General features: G+C 34.0%; 1 protein-coding gene across 1 annotated transcript; it reads left to right on the top strand.

The window, feature by feature from the left end:
* Window positions 1-703: 703 nt before the first annotated feature.
* Window positions 704-22,288, top strand: LOC150094950 (uncharacterized). Its single transcript, XM_090411156.1, has 5 exons — window positions 704-766; window positions 9,357-9,437; window positions 14,860-14,931; window positions 21,731-21,799; window positions 22,170-22,288. Exons 1-5 carry the CDS (start codon window positions 704-706, stop codon window positions 22,263-22,265), a joined length of 381 nt encoding a protein of 126 aa, XP_090267282.1. The 3' UTR covers window positions 22,266-22,288.
* The last annotated feature ends 1,450 nt before the right edge of the window (window positions 22,289-23,738 follow it).

Here is a 23,738-nt window from a genome sequence, read left to right as displayed (position 1 = left end):
GAAAAGATGCATGCGAAAATGTAAGAAGTACAAAATGTACGATACCGGATTTTTCTATGGAAAGAGAAAAAGACCAGTGCTGAACTACTTGTTGCTACAAGGTAGACTGGAATGACATTTTGAATTGCACTTAACTGCCTTTTTCATACAAAAGCACTTCAAATTTCGGCACTTGGTCTTGCAAGTAATAAGCCGCTGACCGGAGAGCTATTTCATGGTCAGGAATGTTTCCAACTCTCAGTAAGTCTTTGGGACATAAAGTGAATTGTGATCTGGCATAGAGTTGGTTTAAAATTCCTTCAGCAGTTCCAAGTCGGTAAAAACCATCGTCTGTCGCACTCATAACAACCGCCAGCAGATTGTGTGAGTCACCACGCTGGAGAGCGGATACGCTAACCACTCAAAAGGATTAGCATAACCACTAAAAGGGCCGCTAAAAAAGAGCTAACCAAGCCAATGGCAATTTGTGAAAACAATTTTTGAATATACGCATTTCTACCATTTTGTATCGGGGATTCCAAAAAGTTCCTTCCTAAACTTTGAAATCATTCCACTGTGCTACTGATCCATTTTTTTTTTTAATTATAAGAATCGTATTCATTAAGAACTTATTATTATCTAGATTCACATAGGAAGGCTTGCACAATAAGAATTAAATATCTTTTTCAGCCCAGAAGATATTCTTTGCTCCTCCTAAATAGTCATGGTAGTGGTTAAGCGGAAAGATGAAAGCCCAGAGAATGAGGCCCTGTACGAGACAATGCTGGTAAGACTTGAATGTTCTCTCATCTCTATTAAACAGACCTTATTAAACAGGTCACAACAAAGGATGTATTTCTATTGCTCCATTCTCTGATTTTTGTTTCGTGAAGCGTTTTATGGACAATTACATTTTTTGTCGAACTCTTAATTACTTTGTTATTCGGCTGTAGGATTATTTAAATTAGGTAACGAAAATGCATAACAATGAAAAAAAGCTAAGGAAACTAACAACAAAAGTGCTACAAAAAATGGTAATTCAAAAATATACACAGGTCGAAAAGCCTTGGGTTAACTGTGCAAGAAAACATTGAGCAGTTTGTAGCAGATGGCAAACATGATTTTTAATGGGAGCAGCAGGTATAGTGTATAGGCGACTAGAATTCAAGAATAATATTGACTCACGTGCAAAATTAATATGGTTTACCAATTCACTGTTAGTAGGGTTTCCTTTTATTAGCTTTTTTCAGTTATGCTATTTGAGCTTTTTATTACAAGTTGACAACGATGGCTCAGCTTTTTTTTTTTTTTTTTTATTGTTTGCAGCGATTTGTCATTTCAAAAGCGCATTTCATAATAGTTCATCGGATGACTAAAAATCAACATTGGTTTCTTAGAACATTCTTTAGTCGGAAAACAAAGAAAATATTACAACGACAGCAGTGAGAGATTACAGTGGGGAAAAACGGTGTATGTGTGTGTGTGTAAACGCTGTTGTACATAATGGTTATAATATATCTACGATTTTTAGGGTGCTTAATTTGAAAAACACGTTAATTCGGTGTGACCTGTGTCATCTTATCTTAGGAAGAAAAAAACCTTCGTATGAGACCGGCTAAGCCATTTTCAGTGGAAAAACTCGTATAACAATTCTTCACGTCCTAAATGAGATTTAAAGAGGGAATAAAAAAAAAAAGAGGTAATATTTTTAAGTCTGGCTGAGAACGGTTGGAGGTATAATTACAGAGTTGATGCCAAAAACGCCATTTGTCCATAAGCTTCCAAGTGAAATTAAAATGGATAGAGATTGCAAATTTGCACAGATAGAATTGTCTCAGAAAAATGTGGTATCAGCAATATAGTTCGAGGATTCAATGGCACTGGTTTGCAAATGTTTAACTTCGTAAATATCCAGGTTAGCAGTAGGGGTGGCGATATTAACAAGATCCAGATCAAGATAAGATAAGGAATCGTGACGTCATTGGTTGATAAGAAGATGACGTCATTGTGGGTGTGACGTCATGAGATTGGAATGTTAGGAATTTCCCTGGAGGCATATGTTTGTGTGACGTCACGTTATGTGTTTTGTTCGCGTATGGAATTATGGGTGATGGTAGAGATAAGGATTCGTGTTGTGATTGATGGGACACTGAACAAGATCAAGATAAGATAAGGAATCGTGAGGTGGGTGTGTGTTGTTATGAGATGTAGATAAGTGACGTCATTTGTTAGTTGTAAATAAGTGACATTATTGTTTTGAATGGAAAGGAAGATATATTAATTAGAGATAAGGAATCGTGTCGTGATTGGTGGGACACTTCTGACCAGATCAAGATCAAGATAAGATAAGGAATCGTGACGTGGATGTTTGTTATTAAAGAGTTTGGTATGTTTGGAATTTCGCTGGGGCCCTCGTCTGTCAGGGACATCACATAATGTTTTGGTTTGGCTATGGAATTGTGGGCGATGTTTTTGAGATAAGAATCGTGACGTTATGTGTTTGGAAATTCACAGTTTCGAGGTTTTCTGTATAATTTAATTATATGCTATGTCACTCAAACATACAGTTTTTTTTTCTTCTATAGGTGGTAGTGCTAATTTCCAATACATTTTGGGATATTTCTTTCCTGTTAAAGGGTGGGAGTTCTTAGAGAAAGTCGTGATGGCGGCATTGTTTCAAGCTTTTCTGAATAAATTAATTATATACTGGTGTCCCTCAAACACACATACACATTAGACATGAAAAGTCGCTAATGTATCCATGTTGATACTCTAATATGTACCCTATGATTATTCTTATGTAAAAAAAAACTATTCAGTTAGAATTACGCTTACCAAACATACGAGCAGTGATTATTGAAATTACAATTATCAATTGTTATGTTCAATCTAAAAAAAAAAAAAAAAATTAACTTACATTTCTTTCCAGAATGGGAACATCTTGGTACTATCTAGGTTTTCTGAATATTCCAAATTGTTGATTTTTAACATATATTCACAGAACACAAACACAAGCCTGAAAATGCCTTTCACTTTTTCATTATAGGTTACTGTGGCTAACATATATTCACACCACAAAACACACCGAACATAGGAGTTGAAAGATAGTATTTTACTTTTAAAATTCATATTCTAACAGAATAACTGAACAAAATTAATAAATATATAAAATGTATATGAATTTATTTTCCAACACTGTAGATTTCTCATTAAGTCTTATCTTAAAGATATCTCTCTTATCCGGTCGCTAATTTGTTGTACTTGGTGAGAAATCGTGTGTAAAGGTTAGAACTCTTGGTTCCCGGGGGAAATTATTTCTGTAGTAAATTAATGCTTACATTTATTTTTTTAAAAAAAAAAACAATATGACTATTAATTTTACCTTCGATTCCTTGTGCTCTTAACCTATTTCTGTCCAACAATATGGATTTATTTATTTTATTTATTTTTTCTTTAGCATTAGTAATTTTAAGTAACAGATATGAGACAAACGAGGTTTTGAACTCTCCACAGCGTTTTTCTACAGCAATCTTTTTAAGAGTTTTAGTAATGTGTCGTTGGTTTAAAATATCTAATGGCTCTGTAAAATAACCAAATTCTAATGGTATTGTGACTTTTCAGGTGAAATCTTCTCCACTAAAATTCTGGCTATTAATTTAATACCTGATTATTCCTTTTGCTTCCAAGAGTTGACAGTTTCATGAAATATTTGAGGGCTTGCATGAACAAATAAGACTTTTAATTCAATGAATCAAAAAAAAGTCTCTGGTTACTTTGTGGTATAAAATTTCACAAGATAAAAAAATAAAAAATGTTATCGTGTTTCTTAAATTTGTATAACATCAATGACACCCAATTTGTTCATTTAAATTTACACATTTTATTTGAATGAAATATTTACAAATTGTATTTACTGAATCTAACAATACAGAAAATAAATAAATTGAAAAATACATCAAAGGTTCTTCCCATGCTTGTGGAATTGCCATCGTGTGGTTTTTGACAATGTGACTCTAATCTGAAAGTTAATTTTTCATTTGGTGATCGTTGGGAATTTATTACTGTAGTAAAATTAAGGGTTGCATATGTATTTTTTAGAAACCAATACGTATACTTTTGAGAATTACTTGGAAAGAATTACCTGAAAACTCTTTCAGGTAATTCTTTCCAACTACAAGGTGGTTTTGTCAATGCATATCTTACAATAATTCCATCAGAAACACAAATTTCTTTAGGAAATAAATTTGAACTCTTATTCAAAAGAAATTGGCAATCAATTATCCCAATGATAACTGAACATTCGTATTTTTCACCCACTGTCGATTTTTCATAATCGTTTCCTTCATTCTTCTTCTTCTTAGATTACTTCATATGGCACCACAAATAAATAGTTTATTATTATTATTATTATTATTATTATTTCACTGATTATTAGCTCTGATCGTATATTCAATGGTAACTTTCTGTTACAAAATTCTAAACAATTAGAACTTTTTTTACAAAGAAACTTTCAAAGCATTTGTGGCTCACCCATTATTTTTACATTACCAAACACAAAAGACCACAACACAAAACAGCAGCTGCAGTGGATGAACGATTACCTTAAGTCCAAAGTCACTGGAGTCTATGGTATTTTCTTATAGTACTGTTTACACTTACTATGTCCTACCCTGACCGTTCCTTCAAAAATGAACCTTTTGCACAGATGACTCAACAACATGTTTTCACATGCTGCTGGATATACTGTTGGTGTGTTTTTATCTTACTTTGTGTGGGGAAAGGTAAAATTTGTACAAACATTTGTACAACTGGAGAGTACAAACATTTTTTCTGTACCAAACTTTAAGAGATAAAGTCAAGCTTTGGGTTAATTATCTGTTCTCTCTGTAAAACAACCAAATATTAACAGTTTGGATTATCGATTATGTGAATGAATTGTTTTTCAGATAACTCAAATAATGTCATTAGGTAGCATTAGATAATTTCTAAAATAATCAATACATGGATATCAGTTTTCAACACTTTTTTTCCTGTTCCTGGCATTAATTTCACAGTTGTGCTTTTTTTAAAAAATAATTAAATAGAATTGCATTAAGATATAAAGTTGTAGATTTAAATATCAAGTTCTAATCAGAATAACTGAGTAAAAAATTCACTGTGGAAACACACAACAACAAAAGCACACGTCTTTGTTATTTAAGTTTACAAATGCATATTTTATTTTGCTGAAATACTATTTACAAGTATATTCACTGAGAAAAATTCGAAACATGTAATTATCTAAAAATATTTCACAATATTTAGTTTAGACTCTTAACATTTTCCAAAGAGTTCAATGAATAAAATTTTTGTTACTCACTGTTTCTTGGTTACATTACATCAAAATAGCTGGTCATGCAAAAGAGTTTTTAAATCAGATACCATGGTAACCACACTTCCATACATTTGATATTGTGTCAATCTGGAAATGACAACATGCCTCCCTAAACATTCTGTGTATTCTTTTGTCAGCAAATATACACAAACAGTTTTTGTAAAATGTTCGTAAATGTCCCAAAATAAAGAATCTTTATCGAATTGGATAAAATCTTGAAAGTTTAATTTTACCATTGATGAATTTAAATGATTAGGGATAATTTTCCCCATAATACGAATAGATGGTAATTCAGTTTCCAAAAATAGTAAATGATTATCATTTACTATTTTAATCAGTCTCCATGTCTCTGATCCATATTATAATATGACCTTTACATGACTATTACAAATCTTTATTTTGGTTTTATTATAATATTTGGATGATTTCCATATATTATTCAATCTTCTGAAAGTAGCATTTGCTTTTATCAATTCCACCTTCAGTAATAATAGAAGTTCCCAAGTATATGAAAAATATGTAAAATTCTTAACTTCTATGCATGTTGGTTATTTTTAATTTCTTTCTGCATTTGCTGTTCAGTGTAGGAACTTTTGTTTTATTTAAATTAAAATCTAAATTTTTTCAGCTTTTTTACAGTGCTTCTGATTTTGCTTATATATTAATGCCTTTTTTATGATATCACAACTATGTTATCTGTATAATTTAGATCTTCCAGCTGTGATTAGGATTTCGTTCCATAGGATTTCATTTTATTCCTCTCCTTATACCTGTAATTTTTTTTCATAATCCATTATAGTATAATATTTAAATAACGGCTTCATATGTGTAAGAGAAACTAAACAGAATTTATTATTCCCATATAAGGGTGTTCGGGATAAATTTGACAGTTTCGTAAGGAAAAAGAAAATCTTCTTTGTATCTATTAAATTTAATGAATTGACAAAAAAACATTACAGGCAGAGTTAATTACAATACTATCAACAAGATTTACTCAAAATAACCACCATTAGCATCGATCACAGCTTCAATTCTGCTTCGGAACCTCGAACAAGCTGATGCTACAGTCTCCCTGGGAAGGGCCGCAAAAACTGTTTTAATTTTATCCATTAACTGGGCTTTTGTATTACTGGAAGTGCGATTGGTGTCTTTTTCAACTGCGCCCCATACAAAATAATCCATGGTGTTAAGGTCTGGGGAGTTTGGAGGCCAAACATTTGGACTGGTGAAGTCGTAGAAATTTTCAGACAACCATTTTTGACTTTTCCCAGAGGTGTGGCAAGGGGCCGAATCCTGCTGCCATACATACGGCCTACCATTGGCTACCCTTGTTATCCAGGGCTTGACTACAGTTAGCAACTCCACGAACAAAGCCCGAATTCCAATGCCAGCGTTCTTCAACACCTGTTCCTGCAGATTTGCGAGGAATTCTGCTGTACGAACGCAATCAGATCGTCTGCTAGGGATCTTTCTTCTTGCTACATCCTCGTAGTCACCATTGCAAGTCTCTAGTTCATGCCTGATTGTTTTTACTGTATTCAGGGAGCATTGGGCAGCAGTCGTAATATCCTTATTTTGATGGCGGGCACGAATCATCATGATACAAGTTATTCTCTTCCATGATTCAGGTGGGTTCCAGCTATCCATCCTTTCTGACATCTTGTATATGAATGAAGAAGGGTCCAAACTTTTAAATGAAGAGAAGTGTGTGTTAATACATGTAACTTACGGAAAAATATAATTAATTATAAATATGTCAAATTTATCCCGAACACCCTGTATCAAGAGCTTCATTCAGGGAAAAGGCAGAAGAAGTGGCTTCTGCCTTCTCCCTGAATGAAGCTCATGATATATTAAGCGAAATATATCAAAAAAATCAGCTAACGCCTTTTATTTCCGCATAGGGAGTAGGCGAGGCCGTTTTAGCCCTATCTAACTTTTGGAGACTGAGTGGGCAGTTCAATCTCTACTGGTACCCAATCAGAGATAGCTGGCCCAAGGCTATCACTAATTAAGCAGCACGCAGTGAAGAGAGACAACTCAACAAGTGCCGCCATCTCATGGTCCATAACCCTAACACAATATATTTAATGTCTGAAAAACCCGAGTTTCCGGGAGAAAAAACCCGTTTGCCCGTGCCAGAGATCGACTAACTCGGGAACCGGTCGAAAAAAAGGCTTAAAAAAATTTCCTCTAGGCCGACTAGATTCCAAAGCAAGCTTCCTTCGTGCAGTCAAGTGCTGTGATGTGCAAACGCCACATCCATTGAGCTACACAGGCTCAGTATATGGGAATAATAAATTCTTTTAGTTTTCTCTTACACACATGAAGCCATTATTCAAATATGATACTCTCTAACACGCAAATTTCTACTAAACGTCTCCTCATTACAGTAACGAGGGTATGAAGCGCCTGTGGCAAGTGTCTAACTTGCGCCCCTTAACCCAAAAATTACAAAATATTTGAAAAATGTAAATGTAACAAGTTAAATTTTACTAAATGCAATATGTTAAATACTTACTATTAACCCCATCAAAATTAGTTGCGGTGTGTTGCAGAATTTGTGTGTCTAAAGCGGCATATTGCCGAAATTTAAAAATACAATATAAAATAGCAAATTTTTTTATCTATTTATTTATTTTTATTATTTACATTTTTTATGTTTTTCGCCCTAAACCTAGTTGCGCCGTGGTGGGCGCCTTTTTCGCCACGCCCTCGTTACGGCACTGCGTCTCGTAACTCATTTATTATGGTAAAAAGTAGTTCATATATTGCGCAGTCTCATACCAGTTATCTCAAACCATTCTAATGTTGTTTGCTATGCGATAACAACTTTTACTAACATTTCTTTTATTATTCTCGCAGATTTTTCAGAGATTCCGTAGCGTCTAATAATTATCCATAATGTCTCTCTATCAATATTGTCCAAAGTTCTGGAAAATTCTATAAAATTTCGGTATAAGGAGGTTCTAAATTCTATATTTTGCTTAGTGATATTCCTTAAAATAAAAGTGAGATGTACACTACTTCCAGGCATTCAAATACCGACTTGCAAATTCCTTAAAGCCTTTTTTTTTTTAATTTTTTTTTTTTTATTCTATTAGACTAATTCTCCAATTTTTACATTTAGTGAGATTTCCTTTCTTGGGAATTATGCTTATCATTGCTTCTTTCCACTACCTGCATATCTTTTCAGTCTTCAGCACTTTATTAAAGATTACTTACAGTTTATCAGCAACAAGCATTTCTATTACAATATTAGATTACTACGTACCTTTTCACCATTCTTCTTGCATTTGTCATTTCAGTTTTAAATATTGGTTTTAATGTGATATTTAAATCTATAGTTAAAGAAGTTCCTCCATTACTTAACTTCTTATTATGTCAGCTGCATAGTTTTCTACATTTAAAATCTTATTAAAGTGTTTTGTCTTTCAACAACCATTTTTGACCCTTATAGCATTTACTTAATTACTTCTTTCAGATCATGTTATCATTGTTACTTCATATAGTTTTCCAGTGATCCCAATACTTCAGCCTTCTGCGCTTCTTCCCATGCAACTCCATGTAATTCCTCTTATCTTCTCTTGCTGATCTTTTAAGTAACTTGTCTTTCTCTCTATTCCTCAAATGAATTTTTTAAAAAAATTTCTGAGACAGCATTTTTGAACATCATTTTAATTTTATATATTTTTTCTATGACTTTCTAAGTCTTGTTTAATAGCCAGCCTTTGTTCTCTTTTTCCCTGTCTTAGTTCCCAAACAGTTTTTTACCACTTCATTATATACTATCCTAAAATGTTTCTGTCTCCTTTCTCTCGAGAAATACCCATATACATGGGAGCCGGTATAACTATTTTGAATTCGATCGTACAGTTCTTCTAATAATTTGGAATATGTGTTGCCTAATTCTTAAACTTTACTACTTCTAATCTCTGATGAGTTGGACAATAATGATATCAGCTTTTAAATAATTTAATTCCTGGCTTTTTCTCTCTACTAGGACTTAAGCAGCCTCTATGATTTCGCAACGCAATATATAAATAGTGTTCTGGATCATGCTGTGGCTATTGTGGAAAAGAAGGTGAGTTATTTTTTTAACCTTAAACTTAGTATTGTTTGTTTTTGTTTTTTTTGTTTGTTTCTTGTATAATACTGAAGTAACACTGCTTATGCTACTATGATTGTTTGACACTCTCCTAAAGCAGTGGAACTTGGAACAGAATTAGCTTGGTATCATAAGATTGGCGTTCCAAAGAAATATTTCAGAAGGAAGAAATATTTCAACTATAGAAAGCTATGTTGGCTCCAGCGACCATGATAATTAAGAACATGTATCTCATGTTTTTTTATTATTATTATCATTGATTAAACAGATGATAAATGCCTTTCTCTAAGAATTCCTTTGACTAAATGATTAAATCAATTATGCTTGATCCACTTCAACATCTCCGACTGACAGGATGATTACAGTGATGATCTGCCAAAATCTTGTATGTGTGTGTGTGTGTGTGTGTGTCTTCGAGTAGTCAACTGAGGCGTCATGATCATGTGAATCATTTTGTGTTTGCTCAGATCATGATAATTACACTTGAAAGGCTGATGAAATTTATTGAATTGTATTTTCCTCTCTGATGTGCTACCGTCAGTTTAGGTTGCTTCCGGTGTTCCATGTGATTTAGTACTATTTGGTTTAAAAGATCAAAATTTGAGGTCTCAAGACAATTTGCATTAAGTATAATAGGAATATTTGTGGGCATGTTGTAAGATCCAGAAACATGAAATGCTTGTGTTTGGATGAGTAGTAAGAATTTTTTTTTTTTTTTCCTCCACTGATTCTTTTTCTCTGTGTACAGGCTAGTTCCGGACTTTTAGTGGTGTTGGAATTTTTTTTTTTTTTAGTGATTTTCGTTTAGTAATTTTTTTTTTTTTTTCATCCTAGAAGGTATTCAGTTTTGTTCATTGTGACAAATTTAAATTTAGCTGAAATATTTAGATATAATTTCTTAGACTATTTGTGCATCACGAGAAGGGCAAACCCTTCGAGCTTCTCTAGACGCCTATTCCTGATACCTGGGCAGGTGTTCAAGGATTAACTATTGTGAATATTAACGACAATCACTACCATGCGCTTCAAGGATTTAAGCGTCTTGTGCCTAAAGATTTAAGCGTCTTGTGCCTATCGGAAAGTCTCTTCCTTGGACTATCTAGTCAAAGTCGGCGAACTTTTTTGAGAGTGTGTGTGTGAGCCAAAATTGCCGATAGGTGTATAGAAGAAATTTTGAGGACTTGGCCACAGCTTTTATTGTTGCCTACTTTGCAAATACTAATACAGTATACTGAATTTTTTTTTCTTTTCTGAAACCAGTGAAAGTGAAAAGGAGTACATAATTAGCCATAACAATTAAACATAATCCTCATCACCAAATGGTTTTTTTAATTTGAGCAATAATCTTTGAAACTTCCAAACTAGCAACCACTAAATGAACTACATGAACCATTAAATGAACAGCAACCACTGAAACACATTTTTTGAAAACATTTCATTGAATTTATGGTTGTGTGTAACATCGTTAGGTTTCATAACTTTTATAGCAGCATCCTCAATCCTCAAGAGAACTTGAGGATTTCTTGGCACCCACTGTGTACTACGTTTCTATCAGTAAGCTTTTGGCTAGCTTTAGTTTCTTTTGATTTAACCATTAGATAAAAAAATAATTAATTTAAAAAGTTGGATAGCAGCATACGTTGCGTGTAAAGAAAAACGTACATGCCACAGTTTCTCTGGCGCTGACAGTTGGTCCCCTCCCCCCTCTCTTTTTTCGGATGGTTTGGCCAATGTCTACTTTCTTTTAAGATGCTCCATCCGAAAGTGTTTATATTTCTTTATTCCCTTTATTACTGTTTTTTTGTTTAATTCTTTCGTTATTTCTCCATTTCTTTTATGATCAAATAGAATATACTTTGCCGTTTTTTTTTTCTCTTAAATTTCATTTCAGCTGCTATTCATTTCTCTTCTGTAATAGTGTTGTATAGTTAATGTATCATAAATATTTAATATGGTCTGTCTTTTTACCAAATTAAGTTTAAGAACCGAATTTATTATACCTCTTATTTTTAGGTTTTTTTTTTTTTCCCCATATTTATCTCCTTTTTAACTTCACTTGCAAACTGGCATCTCTAAAAAACTCAAAAGAATTAACATATATATCCACAACTTTGTTGTTTATTAATATTTTATTTCTAATTGGATCTTGACCTTTAAAAACCTTTGTTTTTTATTTGTTTTTGTTGACATTATCATTTTGAAATTTTCGGCTATTTTGTTTAGGTTTAGAATAGCTTTCTAAAAAAAAAAAAGTTGTCTTCGGAATCAGTAATTATCAGCTGGCATCTGCGAAAAAAAAATCAATACCTTGATGGTTCTTTGCATTCCATGTTATTATTACTTCATTTAAATATAGATTCATACAGTATACAGACAGGAGATGATATCCTTGTCTAACGCCATTATTTCTCTCCGACTTGATAGTTTAGAGCTTTCGTATTTCATTATCTTCATATATGCATAATAGTCTCGGAACGCAATTCGGCATGCTTTTCTTTATTATGTTAAATAAATAAAATTATTCTTTTTTTTAGCTTACCTAATACTTTTTTCAAACTCAATAGATGCGATATGTATTTCTAGATTGTGCCCTCTTCTTTTTTCTTTGTTATTTATTTTAGATGGAAAGCTGAATCCATATATGAATGCCCTTATCTGAAATCTAGAATAAAGTATTCTGAATGTTTTGTATTTTTTTAAATTTAATATTATGCTGTATATTTGTAGAAGGAATTCAGAATGCTTATACCTCTGTAATGTTCAGGATTCTCTTTATATTGCTGTTTTCCATTCTTTTGATGGGTTTCCTGTTAAATAAACTTCATTTCTGTGTTCACGTCAACAGTATAGTCTCCATACACGTTTCAGATGGGTATGAATTTCTATCGAAAATAAGTCTCTTTCTCTCTCTCTCTCTCTCTCTCTTAATTTCATTCTTGCATATTTATATAATTATGAGCTTATCTTTTCTTGTTGACATTTTTGTTTCTTTAAAAACTACGGGGTGGAGGCGGTGGTAGGAAAGTAATGCCACCTATTTGTTCTTTGAAAATATAATTTATTTAGCTTTGATTGAATTGATTCTCGTTAATAAATAAATAAATAATGAAAACTTTAACGATTGTGTTTTGATTCTGAATTTGTATTTCAAGAAAGACCGAGTATTTCCACAGAGGGTTCAAGTTCATAGGTAAAGTTACGTTTCTTCACTGGTAGCTGATTTTAGTCTACCATTTACAGCAGGTCTCTGGGAGAGAAAAAAGTATCACTTTTGGAGAGTGCCATTTCTGGCTGTGAATGACTGTCGTAATCAAGTGTCCGCAGAATGTTACTGCACGTCCATTTCATAAGCGCCATGAACTTCAGCTGTCGAATAAGTCCATGCTTGATCGTGTTAATGCTACAGACAAGACGTGACAGATTGTGAGTTGCTTCTCTCGCTTAAATATGTAGACTTATCAGCACAAAATTTTAAACGTATCAGCAAATTATTACTCTCCTCAAGATCTTTTTCCAGATGTTAACGTTGGGGTGGGAGGAAGTGAGGCAAACAGTGTGCATATAGTGCGTGAGACAAAACAATTCTTTAATATGAAGATTAATGTTCTTTTATGTGAAATTTCGTGTGGACATATTATCTTCAAAGTGTCTTGCTAATGCTGATCAAAATTGTTTATGTGTATGGTGAATATGTGTTTACTAAGAATGTAAATATACAACGGAGAAGCGTCTCTTCACTGACTTTGAGTGAATTTTTCCAAGAGAGGATCACAGATTTTAGAATATAATATCAGCGATAGTTTATTTTAAAAAATGTAATTATTTGCCATCAGAAATGGTAGGAAATATGAAATTATTTCGAATAGCCACTTAAATTTGGACGATCTTAGTGTAAAAACGAATATTTAACTCAGTTGTAAACGCCACTGGTTAGTTTAGCATGCGTATATATTTACATGGTCCTCAGTCAGCTTTGTTTTGGCCAGAAGTTAAAAATGGGATTTAAGCGAAAAAACCTGACATATTTTGGATCTCCATAAAGAAAGAATATGAATATCTTGAACTTTCTGGAAAGGCTATGTGCAGAAAATGCTCATACCTTCGAGTTCGAATTACATTTGTGAACTTGTTAAGGGATATTACATCCCATATCGTTTCTTAGCCGAATAAGAAACTCAAGGAGTTTCATGCCGAATATAGTAGAAACTATATAAAGTTCGGCGATTCCAAGCGTAAGCAAATACTTGGATACCGCAGCAACTGACCCTAAAGGTAGTGCAAGCTGAGGCAACTCATGTCTAAGGTGGAGCAAGCTCCGATCACTATTCTTGATATTTACCCATAATGTGAACTTAGCTCGTAGGAGCTGTATTTCTGTTCTACATTATGAGAGAAGGTCACTACCCAGACCGGTTTCAACCTTATGTATAGGTGAAGCGGGCTCTAAAAATAAGACGATCCCGAAAGATCGCCCAACTCAGCGTTGTTCCACTCGATGACAAACTCACCCCGTCACCGAGAAGAACTTCTCAGCATTGGCTCTACCCAGTGGCAGGCTCACCCCACCACCAAGCAGAGCCATAATCTCAGCGGTGACCCCACTCAGAGACAGGCAAAAACCTACCTCCAAGTGGAGCCTCTCAAAGCCAGATCCGCTCCGCACCGGTTTCCACCCTCATTGGGGTCTCATCCGTGAGTAGGTAGACCTAGTTAATATCAAGTTTGTAGTGAACAGAACTTACAACCCTTCTATGAATATTGCCGAGAGGTGTCCTAATAAATTATTAGATAGATGAAGAGCCAAAGGCTTCAATTCGGCGACATATGACTTGGTTTCAACCTTTATTGACCTGTCTGTACTAACCGGTCTGGGTAGTGACCTTCTCTCATAATGTAGAACAGAAATACAGCTCCTAGGAGCTAAGTTCACATTATGGGTAAATATCAAGAATAGTGATCGGAGCTTGCTCCACCTTTGACATGAGTTGCCTCAGCTTGCACTACCTTTAGGGTCAGTTGCTGCAGTATCCAGGTATTTGCTTACGCTTGGAATCGCCGAACTTTATATAGTTTCTACTATATTCGGCATGAAACTCCTTGAGTTTCTTATTCGGCTAAGAAACGATATGGGATGTAATATCCCTTAACTTAAACAAGTCATATGTCGCCGAATTGAAGCCTTTGGCTCTTCATATATCTAATAAACATTTGTGAACTATTTTCTCCAAATTAGCTATTTGGAGAAAATGGCTTTACAAATGTAAAACTCCCCATCGAGATAAACCAAACTCAGAGTAGCAGTCTGGGTATCTTCAAATGCTTGAAACTGTTATTGAACTTATTTTTGTGATGTTTCGCTATTTCTGCCTAAAGTGTAATTTGAAATTCACTGTTGCAGGACACCAATGTTAGTGAAGCTTCCTGTTCTGGTGACGTCGATACAGCCATGGATAACGCCAAATGTGAACTGGTAAGTACAAGTCAGTCGTAAATTTGTGTTTTCCTCTGGTAATCTCTTGCGTTTTATGACTAGAATTGCGAAAATCCGATAGAACTCGAACAAACACTTTCTGCAATTGTTGACAGCAGTGTATTCGTTTCTTAGCATTTTGAATTTTTTTTAGTGTGGTTTTTAAAGGTGTTCGTTTCCTATACTCTATCATCAACATCCTTAGATTGCGAGTAAGGATAAGATAAAAGTAAAACTAGTGATTGATTTCCCAGGCTCACTTCTGGCCTCACCATTCGTTAAATATTACAACAACAACAATAAAACATCGTTTAGTAAACATTTCTTTCTTTTGATTTATGATTTGTTGATGTGTTGTAAAATATGAAGCAACGTTTGAAACGCTTAAAAATGGTCTTCGTAAGAATCTTCCTGAACCGAACAGCAGCAGATTTGAGTGGATAACAAAAAAAAAAAATAAATAATAATAATAATAATAAATAAAAAACCTTTCTTTATCAGTGTTCAGACATTGCTAAATAACTTTCATATTCAGAGCAAGAAAAATTTTTTCAGATGGATTCCTGAAAAGCATACGTACAAAATACACTAACGTCATTCTAGCTGAGCGTTAATAAAGTATATTAGACCTTGTTGGACAGAGCATTGAAGTACTTTTCCGTCGTACCTACCAGAGTTTGGAAATTTGGATTTTCTACACTTGTTGATATTAAAACGAAAAGCCGAAACTGCCTTATTGACGTGGAATCACATCTTCGTTTAAACTTGCGAATGTTATAGTCACAAGTTCTATTCCTCGCATTAAATAATAACTGCTTTTTTATTCAAATTAATTTTTTTCTTGCATTTTTTTCAATAAACTGTATTAATTCCATAAGAGTTTTTATATTCTATAGCTGACTTCTTATTATTCCCCCCCCCGCCTCTAGGACGATGGTGTGCCGATGAGGTAGGTCCACAAAAGTGATATGCAGCTATTACTTTGGGAAACACTATTCTAGAGTAAAAAATAAAATGATAAATTCTTGTGCTTTCAAATACGCGCTTTTGTTCTTCTCACATTTCGATGCATTTAGAAATCCCGAATTCATTACAATCAGATATCCTATCGCTCATTCACAGATGCTAACTTTCACTCGGATCAAGACTAAGTTCGTGCGTTTATTTAAGATTTTCTTACAGGTAGCTTAAAAATTACTCTAATCATGCATTGCTCATACCAGTTTTACAACTTCGTTTATACTCCGTCGACGTCAGCTGACAGGTAAATGTCGTTTTCTCCAGGAAAGGAAGAAGGAGCAAGGGAGTGACGTACGTTGCATTTAGGAAAACCTACACAGTTGGTTACCGATACCCGTTTTCGATGTCATTGTATTTATTCCTACACGACTTGAAATACAATCAACGTGTTCTGGTTGAGAATCGAGTAGTTTTATGAGTAGGTCCATAGAGGGTGGTCTGAAAAGTTCTCGGCCTAACACTGAAAAAACGAATTTATAATTTCAAAATTATTTTTATTTTTCAACATAATCTCCCTTGAGACTAATACATTTATTCCAGCGATGCTCTAGCGCCATTTTCCCGTCCCTTTAGTGGTTCTCAGTAAGATCTGCAAAATACCCCCCTTCCTCTACAGCTGCAATCACCTCTTGATTCGAAGAAAAACGCTGACCAGAGGTTTAGTTTTGGGAAGAGATAGAAGTCTGAGGGAGCCAATTCTGGGGAATAGGGTGGATGTTCCAACAATTCATAGTGCAGATCGCTTAATTTTCCCATTGCCAAAACACTTTTGTGGGCAGGTGCATCATCCTGATAAAAGATAATTTTTTTCTTCTGCAAACCGGGTCGTTTCTCACGAATTTTTACGCAAAGCTTTTTCATTTGCAATTCTTCATGCAAAAATACCCTACACGTTCTTTTGAAATGCCTATAGTCTCAGCAATTTCACGCACTTTGACTCGCCAGTCATCCAATACCATATCCTGCACTGATCAATGATTTCTGGTGTTGGACGTTCTTCACGTGGATCATCTTCAAGGCTGGTACGGCCGCGTTTAAACTTGGCAGCCCACGTTTAAACGAAGGAGAAGAGTGCTCATAAACTTTTATGAACTTCGAATGAATTTCTTTTGGCGTTAAACCTTCTTCTACAAAGAATTTTATAACCGCACGATACTCAATTTTATCCATTTCTTCTGACAGCTGTATAAAACAAACTACTTGATAGAATGACTTGCAGTTTCACTTGGATGACAGATGTACCAACTTATAAAAAAAAATCTTGCTGATAGTGTTGCCATCTATGGTCGAGGCCGAGAACTTTTCAGACTACTCTTGTATATAGAGGAGTAACTATTATTCTTGGAAACTGTCTTTTCTGAAGAATTACTGGCATGCCATACGTATGCTAACGTGTTCGCTAAAATTTTTTCGCTCACTCATGAAAATATCAATCTGAATGACTAGTCGGATTGTATTTAAATCATACGTAAACAAATATTGTTCACAGCGTTGCAGGAGGAAATAATTTATTATTTCATAATATTAATAACAGATGAAATTATTTATTTCAATTTTTTTGTATTATCTCTTTTTTAATCAAGAGACGATAAACGAAAGAGTTCATTGCGAAACTAGTTCCTAATAGCAAACAAAAGCACACTCTTTTTTTTTTATAAGCTGCTCAGAATCGTAAGAAAATGCCAAGGGAAGTACAATGTATCACTTTGCTTTCTGTTACGGTATCATTGTTATAAAACAGTGATTTGTACCAATTTCGTTGTATAAAAATGGCCGTCAGCTGAATGAATATATTTACAGCTCGCGATTCATGACATAATTTATAGCCTGGAAATTAAGATTTCAAATTCCCGTTTGTATATTGTTGACAAACGAACATTTTAACTTAAACAGGTGTTTAATTTTTAGCCATGAAATAAATTCAGACAGACGCTGTAAATAATGTATCTTTTCGTGTTAGAAACAAGATCCGGCAAATTGGGCGATTGTAGTTGTTATTGTTTGGGTTAATTCGAGTTTCCTTGTCACAGATTTATTCCCCCACTAGGGTGAGAGAACAGCCCACAATTTTGGAAAACACTGCTCGAGGTTTTATTGAAAAAGAAAGCCAAAAATGCTTCCATCCTGGCGTCAAAAACTAATATACGAAAATATAATAAATATCCTCTGTTATTTTATATTTTTGTTTAAAGACAAACTGTGTAGCAAATCAAGTTTATAATACAGCCTGTTCCAGACAAGCTTTTAGAAACATGCTGAATTCGAAACCTCACCTGTTTTTTGGTAAACAAACAGTGGCTTTTATCAACTGAGCTACTTTTATCAACTGAGGCAGCCATTAATATTATTAAGTAATGCAGTTTTTAAATAATGCAATACTGAGGCACCTCGTACCAAATGTTTGTATTTTAACAAACTCTCGACAACTTTCGAAATGTTTAAAGTTTCAGTGGCAAATATTGTAATATAAAATGAAGAAATTAAATAAAGAAAAGAATGAAGCCGAATTTATTGAGCTAGCGTGACAACTTCCTTAAGTAGCATGTGACCAAAGACACTCGAGGTCAAAGATTATTAGACCTGATTACAGCGTCAGAGGAGGGTCCGATAAAATACGTGACTGTTCTTCCTCCGGTTGGCGACAGTCATCATGCTGTACTTAACTGGGAAGTGGTTAAGCGCATGGTTATTCCATTTAGAGAGGTTACTTGCTGAACTTCAAGCTGGAATTATACGCAACTGAGGAGAATACTAAGTTTGATCCGATGGTATCGGTTCCTTGATGGAAAGGCTATCGGCAGCACATGGGGAAACAGAATTTAAAGAAGTACATCAATGATTGCAGTGTCGGAATGTGTCCCTAGAGTTCGAAGAATAAACAGGAAGTGGGAGTGAAATAGATGTGTATTCTTATAAAACACGATCATTAGGAAAAAGATAATGTGGAAGGAATACCGTGCGCATAAGGATGGTGTCAGATATGAAAATTATAACAACTATTGTACAGAAAGCTAAGTGTGAGTATGAAAAGAAACTAGCTCTACAGCTAAAGACAATCCAAAAAAATTTTACCCTTATGTTACAAGTAAAAGAACGAATGAATGTGAAAGAATGAGACGTTTGTCAATATAGATGGTATGCGGGTGGCAGATCGAGAAGAGATTATTCAACTAATAAGTGCCCTTTACGCTAAAAGTTATCATCCTGGTGGTGTATGGAATATACAGCTCAATAGTCGCTCTGCACTAAAGGAAGAAACTCATGTGTATGAGAAGGGTTACCTAAGGCGTTGCATAAACTGAATATGAATTCGGCAATAGGGACTAATGTTTTTTGAACTAAACTAAACTGAAGTTTTTGGACATATCTGCAGAATGGATAACAGTAGAATGATCAAACATTGATACTAGGTACAGTGAACGGTATAAATAGAAGAGGGTGGCTAAAGCGGAGTGGGTAGATGATGTGGAAAGAGTTTGCAGGATTTGAGTCACCTGGCAATGAACAGAGAGATAGCAAAGAATGGCGAAACAATTGTGACAATTGAAACAGTGGTGACATCAACGGGCATTGGATCCATGGGCAATGATTATGATACTGATGAATAGTGTCTAATGGATTATTAGTACGGATGTTGAAAGTGTGTTCAGCTGAACTGGCTATTCCTTTCACCCAATTGGATAATTTGAGTCTCAGGCACAGGGAAGATTCCACAGAAGTGAAAAAAATGTATATGGGTAGTGCAAAGACTGTGTGCCTAACTGTTGACCTATCAGTATCTCTGGAGCGATGGTGAAAATTTTGGAAAATTTGGTAAGAGATCGCATACAGAAAGGCTTGACAGAGAATATATGTACTTTGCAATAAACAGCGTGGGTTTACTTAGGAAAGGTTATGTCTGAGTAAGTTTTTCACATTTTATAATAATGTGACTGTTGATTTAGACAAGGGGAATTGGCACACCATGATACTTTTGGACTTTGCTACAGCTTTTCACGGAATCCAGTATGTAAGGCTGTTGCATAAGTTGGAGGATATGAAAATGGCTTTGTAATTTGTAAAGTAATTGTTTGGATAAGAGGTTGGTTGGCTGACTGACAGATATTAAAAAAGTGATTTTGGGGGAGTATAAGTCTGCAAGATTTAAGGCGACCATTGCTTTACCCCAGGGATGAGTCCTTGGTCCATTTGTTATTCAGTCTTTACATTAATGATATTGGTAAGTATTTTACAGAAGATACAGCTATTTGCTGATAATGCAAAGATAGGCATGATAATCCGAAATGCAAATGATATGCAGTATTTGAAAAATAACTTGAATAAGCTGGAGTTGTGATGCATGTGAAAATGTCTGTCGGTTCAATTATATTAAGTATAAAGTTATGCACTTAGATGTAATGAGATATCCAATGGAGTATTATATTGGAAGGATTCTGCTAGAAGAAACTGACGAGGCTAGAAATCTTGGAGGACATAGGAAGGAGTCTATATAGCAAAGACTGCGAATAGAATACAACTCAGAGGCTACTTGCAATGCTGAAGCGAATCATTGGCATGCAAGAATAAGGAAGTCATTTTGCCTCCTTACAAGGCTTTGATACGACCTCATCTAGACTACTGTGTGCAGATCATGTCTCCTGTTTTCCAAGGTGATGCAAATACAGTGGAGAAGGTCAAAGGAGAGCGTTAAATATGATATAAGAATGTGGAATGTAGATTATGAGGAGAGAGAGAGAATTTGTGGATCTGCAGACGCTGTCAGGCAGGAGAAAGAGGTGTGATATGATAGAGACCTACGGGATACCAGACGATGGATTTTTTTATTTTATTTTAATGGAGATGGAAAGAGGACGTGAGGACATTCATTGCAGTCAAGAAAGGGATGAGAGCTTGATTTTTCTCTCATAGAGCGGTGCGTGACCGGAATGACTTGCCTTTGGAGTTGTAGGTGAAGATAGTGTGAATGACTTCAAGAGAAGATATGTGGCCTCCCTTGATGAGTCCCTGACTCCCTGGAGGTCTGCTGTAATAAAATAATAATAATAAATAACAATGTATATTTATTATCCTTTCGCTTAATGACTGCTGTAGAACTTATCAGCAAGATATTTTAAATCATTATCGTTTAATTTAATAATTCTCTTATAGAATGAAATATGATTTCAAAATTATATTAGTATATTAAATTATGTTATATTATTCTCATTCTGAATCAACAAAATATTTTCTGTTAATCCTGAAATTAAAGTTTTGACTGCTAAAGGTATTTTGAAAGAGTACCACCCTAAACTGAGTGGATGATATTTTGTCACTAGATTTAAAATCTTGGTGCAGACGTGAACTTGCCTCTGTTTGTCAAGATCGAGTGAGAGAGATAATTTTTTTCGTAATTTAACCCTTTCATTCCCATAACTCAGCCTGGAGAACAACATAACATGGACACTTTGATTTAAAGACCCTTAGGTTCCAGTAACACAAGACTTTTTCAGCCGTAACTTAGTTGTCAAAAAAATGTGTAAGCAAGTACCAGGCAGAATATACTAGCTTCGTAACCTTAGATGAATCATGATCCTATACAATAACATCAGTTTCTTCCTTATCCTCTTAAAGAGCCCTTTTTTAATTTGGATAACATTTGTTGAAAAAAGAAAGGGTAAAATAAGAAAATAATAAAATCTATATCCTCTTAATATTTGGTGTTATTCTCTTCCCAATGATTTTAGCAACACCATTCTTTATTTAATAATATTTAATATGATCTTCTCTTCTTTTCTTCCAGAAGGAGCGCAGTTTCTCTGATGCCAAAGGAAACACTGATATCGCTGGTGAAGGGGACAAAGAAGCTGAAGTAAGTACCATTGTTTCCATTAGAAACAGAAAAGCTTCATTCATAATCGCTTTAGAAGTAGATAAAAGAGACACTCCTTTTCGAGTTCTGTAACTGGATTTCTTGTTCATTAAAATATCTGACAATTTTCTAATTTATTTGTATATGCTGAAAGTTGATGGAGAAACGGTTTCAAATTTCTTACTTGTTACTATTAGCTTTTCGGTGTGATAACCAAGTGTATAAAATTAGGTTGTGTGCTATATTTGCGATATTATCACAGTTTCATTTTTCTATCAGCCCTCTAGATGCTGAATTGATAAAGTTTCAAATCTCCTAAAATATGTCAACAGTGAAAGGAACAAAGTTGAAATGCTGATTTGTTTTTCAGGGAGAATATCCTGTAAGCTGTGATTCGGGAAGTTCCAATGATTCCGTGGTTTCAGAACTGCCTAAAGAACAAGAGTGCACCATTCAACTTGTCTAACCTTGTTTCCTTAAAGTTAGTTAACTTATGCATTTGAATAACTCCATTAAATCAATTTTTTTTTATTATTTTACACTTTATCGCATAAATTTCGTTTAGAAGTTTTGATTGAAATTAAAATGTTCAATTTTGTGAAAGTTATATAGCTTAAAAGTAAATTATTCAACACCTTTTCGGTTTGATTGTTTCTGATTAAGCAAATAGTAGACATTTTATTTAAGAAGGCAAAAGTAAAACTAAATAATAAGGAAATTATAAAACAGTATACACTACATAATAGCATTTTTCTATAGAAACACCATCTACAATAGTTCTACTTGCAGACAATTTTCTTTTGCCCAATTTTGCTACTAAAATAGTTCTATTGAAATGACAAAAAAAAAAAAAAAAAAACATTATTGTATGATACTTCCAAGGACTCGTCGTGGGGGGGGGGACAGCCGACTATACACATCCCACCGTCTGCACCAGCAATACCCAAACTGTGTTCCATGAAAAATCGTAATTTATAATTAAAAAGTAAAATGTTTTAGGTATGATGCTTTCCACAATTATACCTAAATAATAAACGAATTTGTGATTCAAAGCCACAGAAACGCCAATCCTATTAAAATGCAATTATTATTATTTTTTTAAAATCATAATTCTTGTTATTTTGATATATGTATATAACTTTTTAATGTAGAATATAGCTATTTTAATTTTTAACTCACTTTATAATTTTATACGTATTTTTATTTTGTTTTTAAAAAATGTATTTGAGCATTAATTACATGTATTTTTATTTAAAAATCAAATAGCCACAAAAGCATATAAGTTGTTTCAATAATGAAATACTATGAGTAGGCATATTTAAAATAATTATAATACCGGATATAAACTCACGTAATATATTATTAGCTTGGAAATTTCGCCCTATGTATCATAGGCATCTTCAGTACAAGAACACATAATGGCAATTGAACATTCACAGACAATTTTAAAAAGCGCCACCTAAGTGGCTAATGTAAGATAACTAAAAAAAGGTCAATATATTTCCTAACTTATTAAAAAAAAAACTATATATATTTAGAAAAAAATAAAGTTAGGAAAGATAAGCTTATTTAAAAAGTACTATCTGAATACCTTGAGCCTGAACAGACTGGACTTGAGCATGCTACAACACTAGATATAGAGTTCATTGGAACAAGACAAGAGTTCTTCATAAAAGTCGGTTCCTCGAGGAACGGCTTTTTCAAAAATAAGTTAGGAAATTTACTGACTTTTTAGTTATCTTACATTAGCTGTTTTTAGAATTGTCTGTTAATGTTCAATTGCCATTATATGTTTTTGTACTGAAGATGCTTATGATATGTAGACGAAAATTCTACGCTAATATATTACATGAGTCTATATCCGGTATTATAATAGACTCTCCTGTGCATGTCTTGACTGAGGTGGTATCCTCTCAACCAAGAAACGCTCATGAAAGCC

Source organism: Typopeltis vanoorti, chromosome 21, assembly GCF_054136105.1.
Source record: "Typopeltis vanoorti isolate ZY-2024b chromosome 21, IOZ_Tvanoo_1.0, whole genome shotgun sequence".
Taxonomy (NCBI): domain Eukaryota; kingdom Metazoa; phylum Arthropoda; class Arachnida; order Uropygi; family Thelyphonidae; genus Typopeltis; species Typopeltis vanoorti.
The sequence above is the reverse complement of the archived record's forward strand: the minus strand, read 5'-3'. Positions and strand labels throughout refer to the sequence as shown.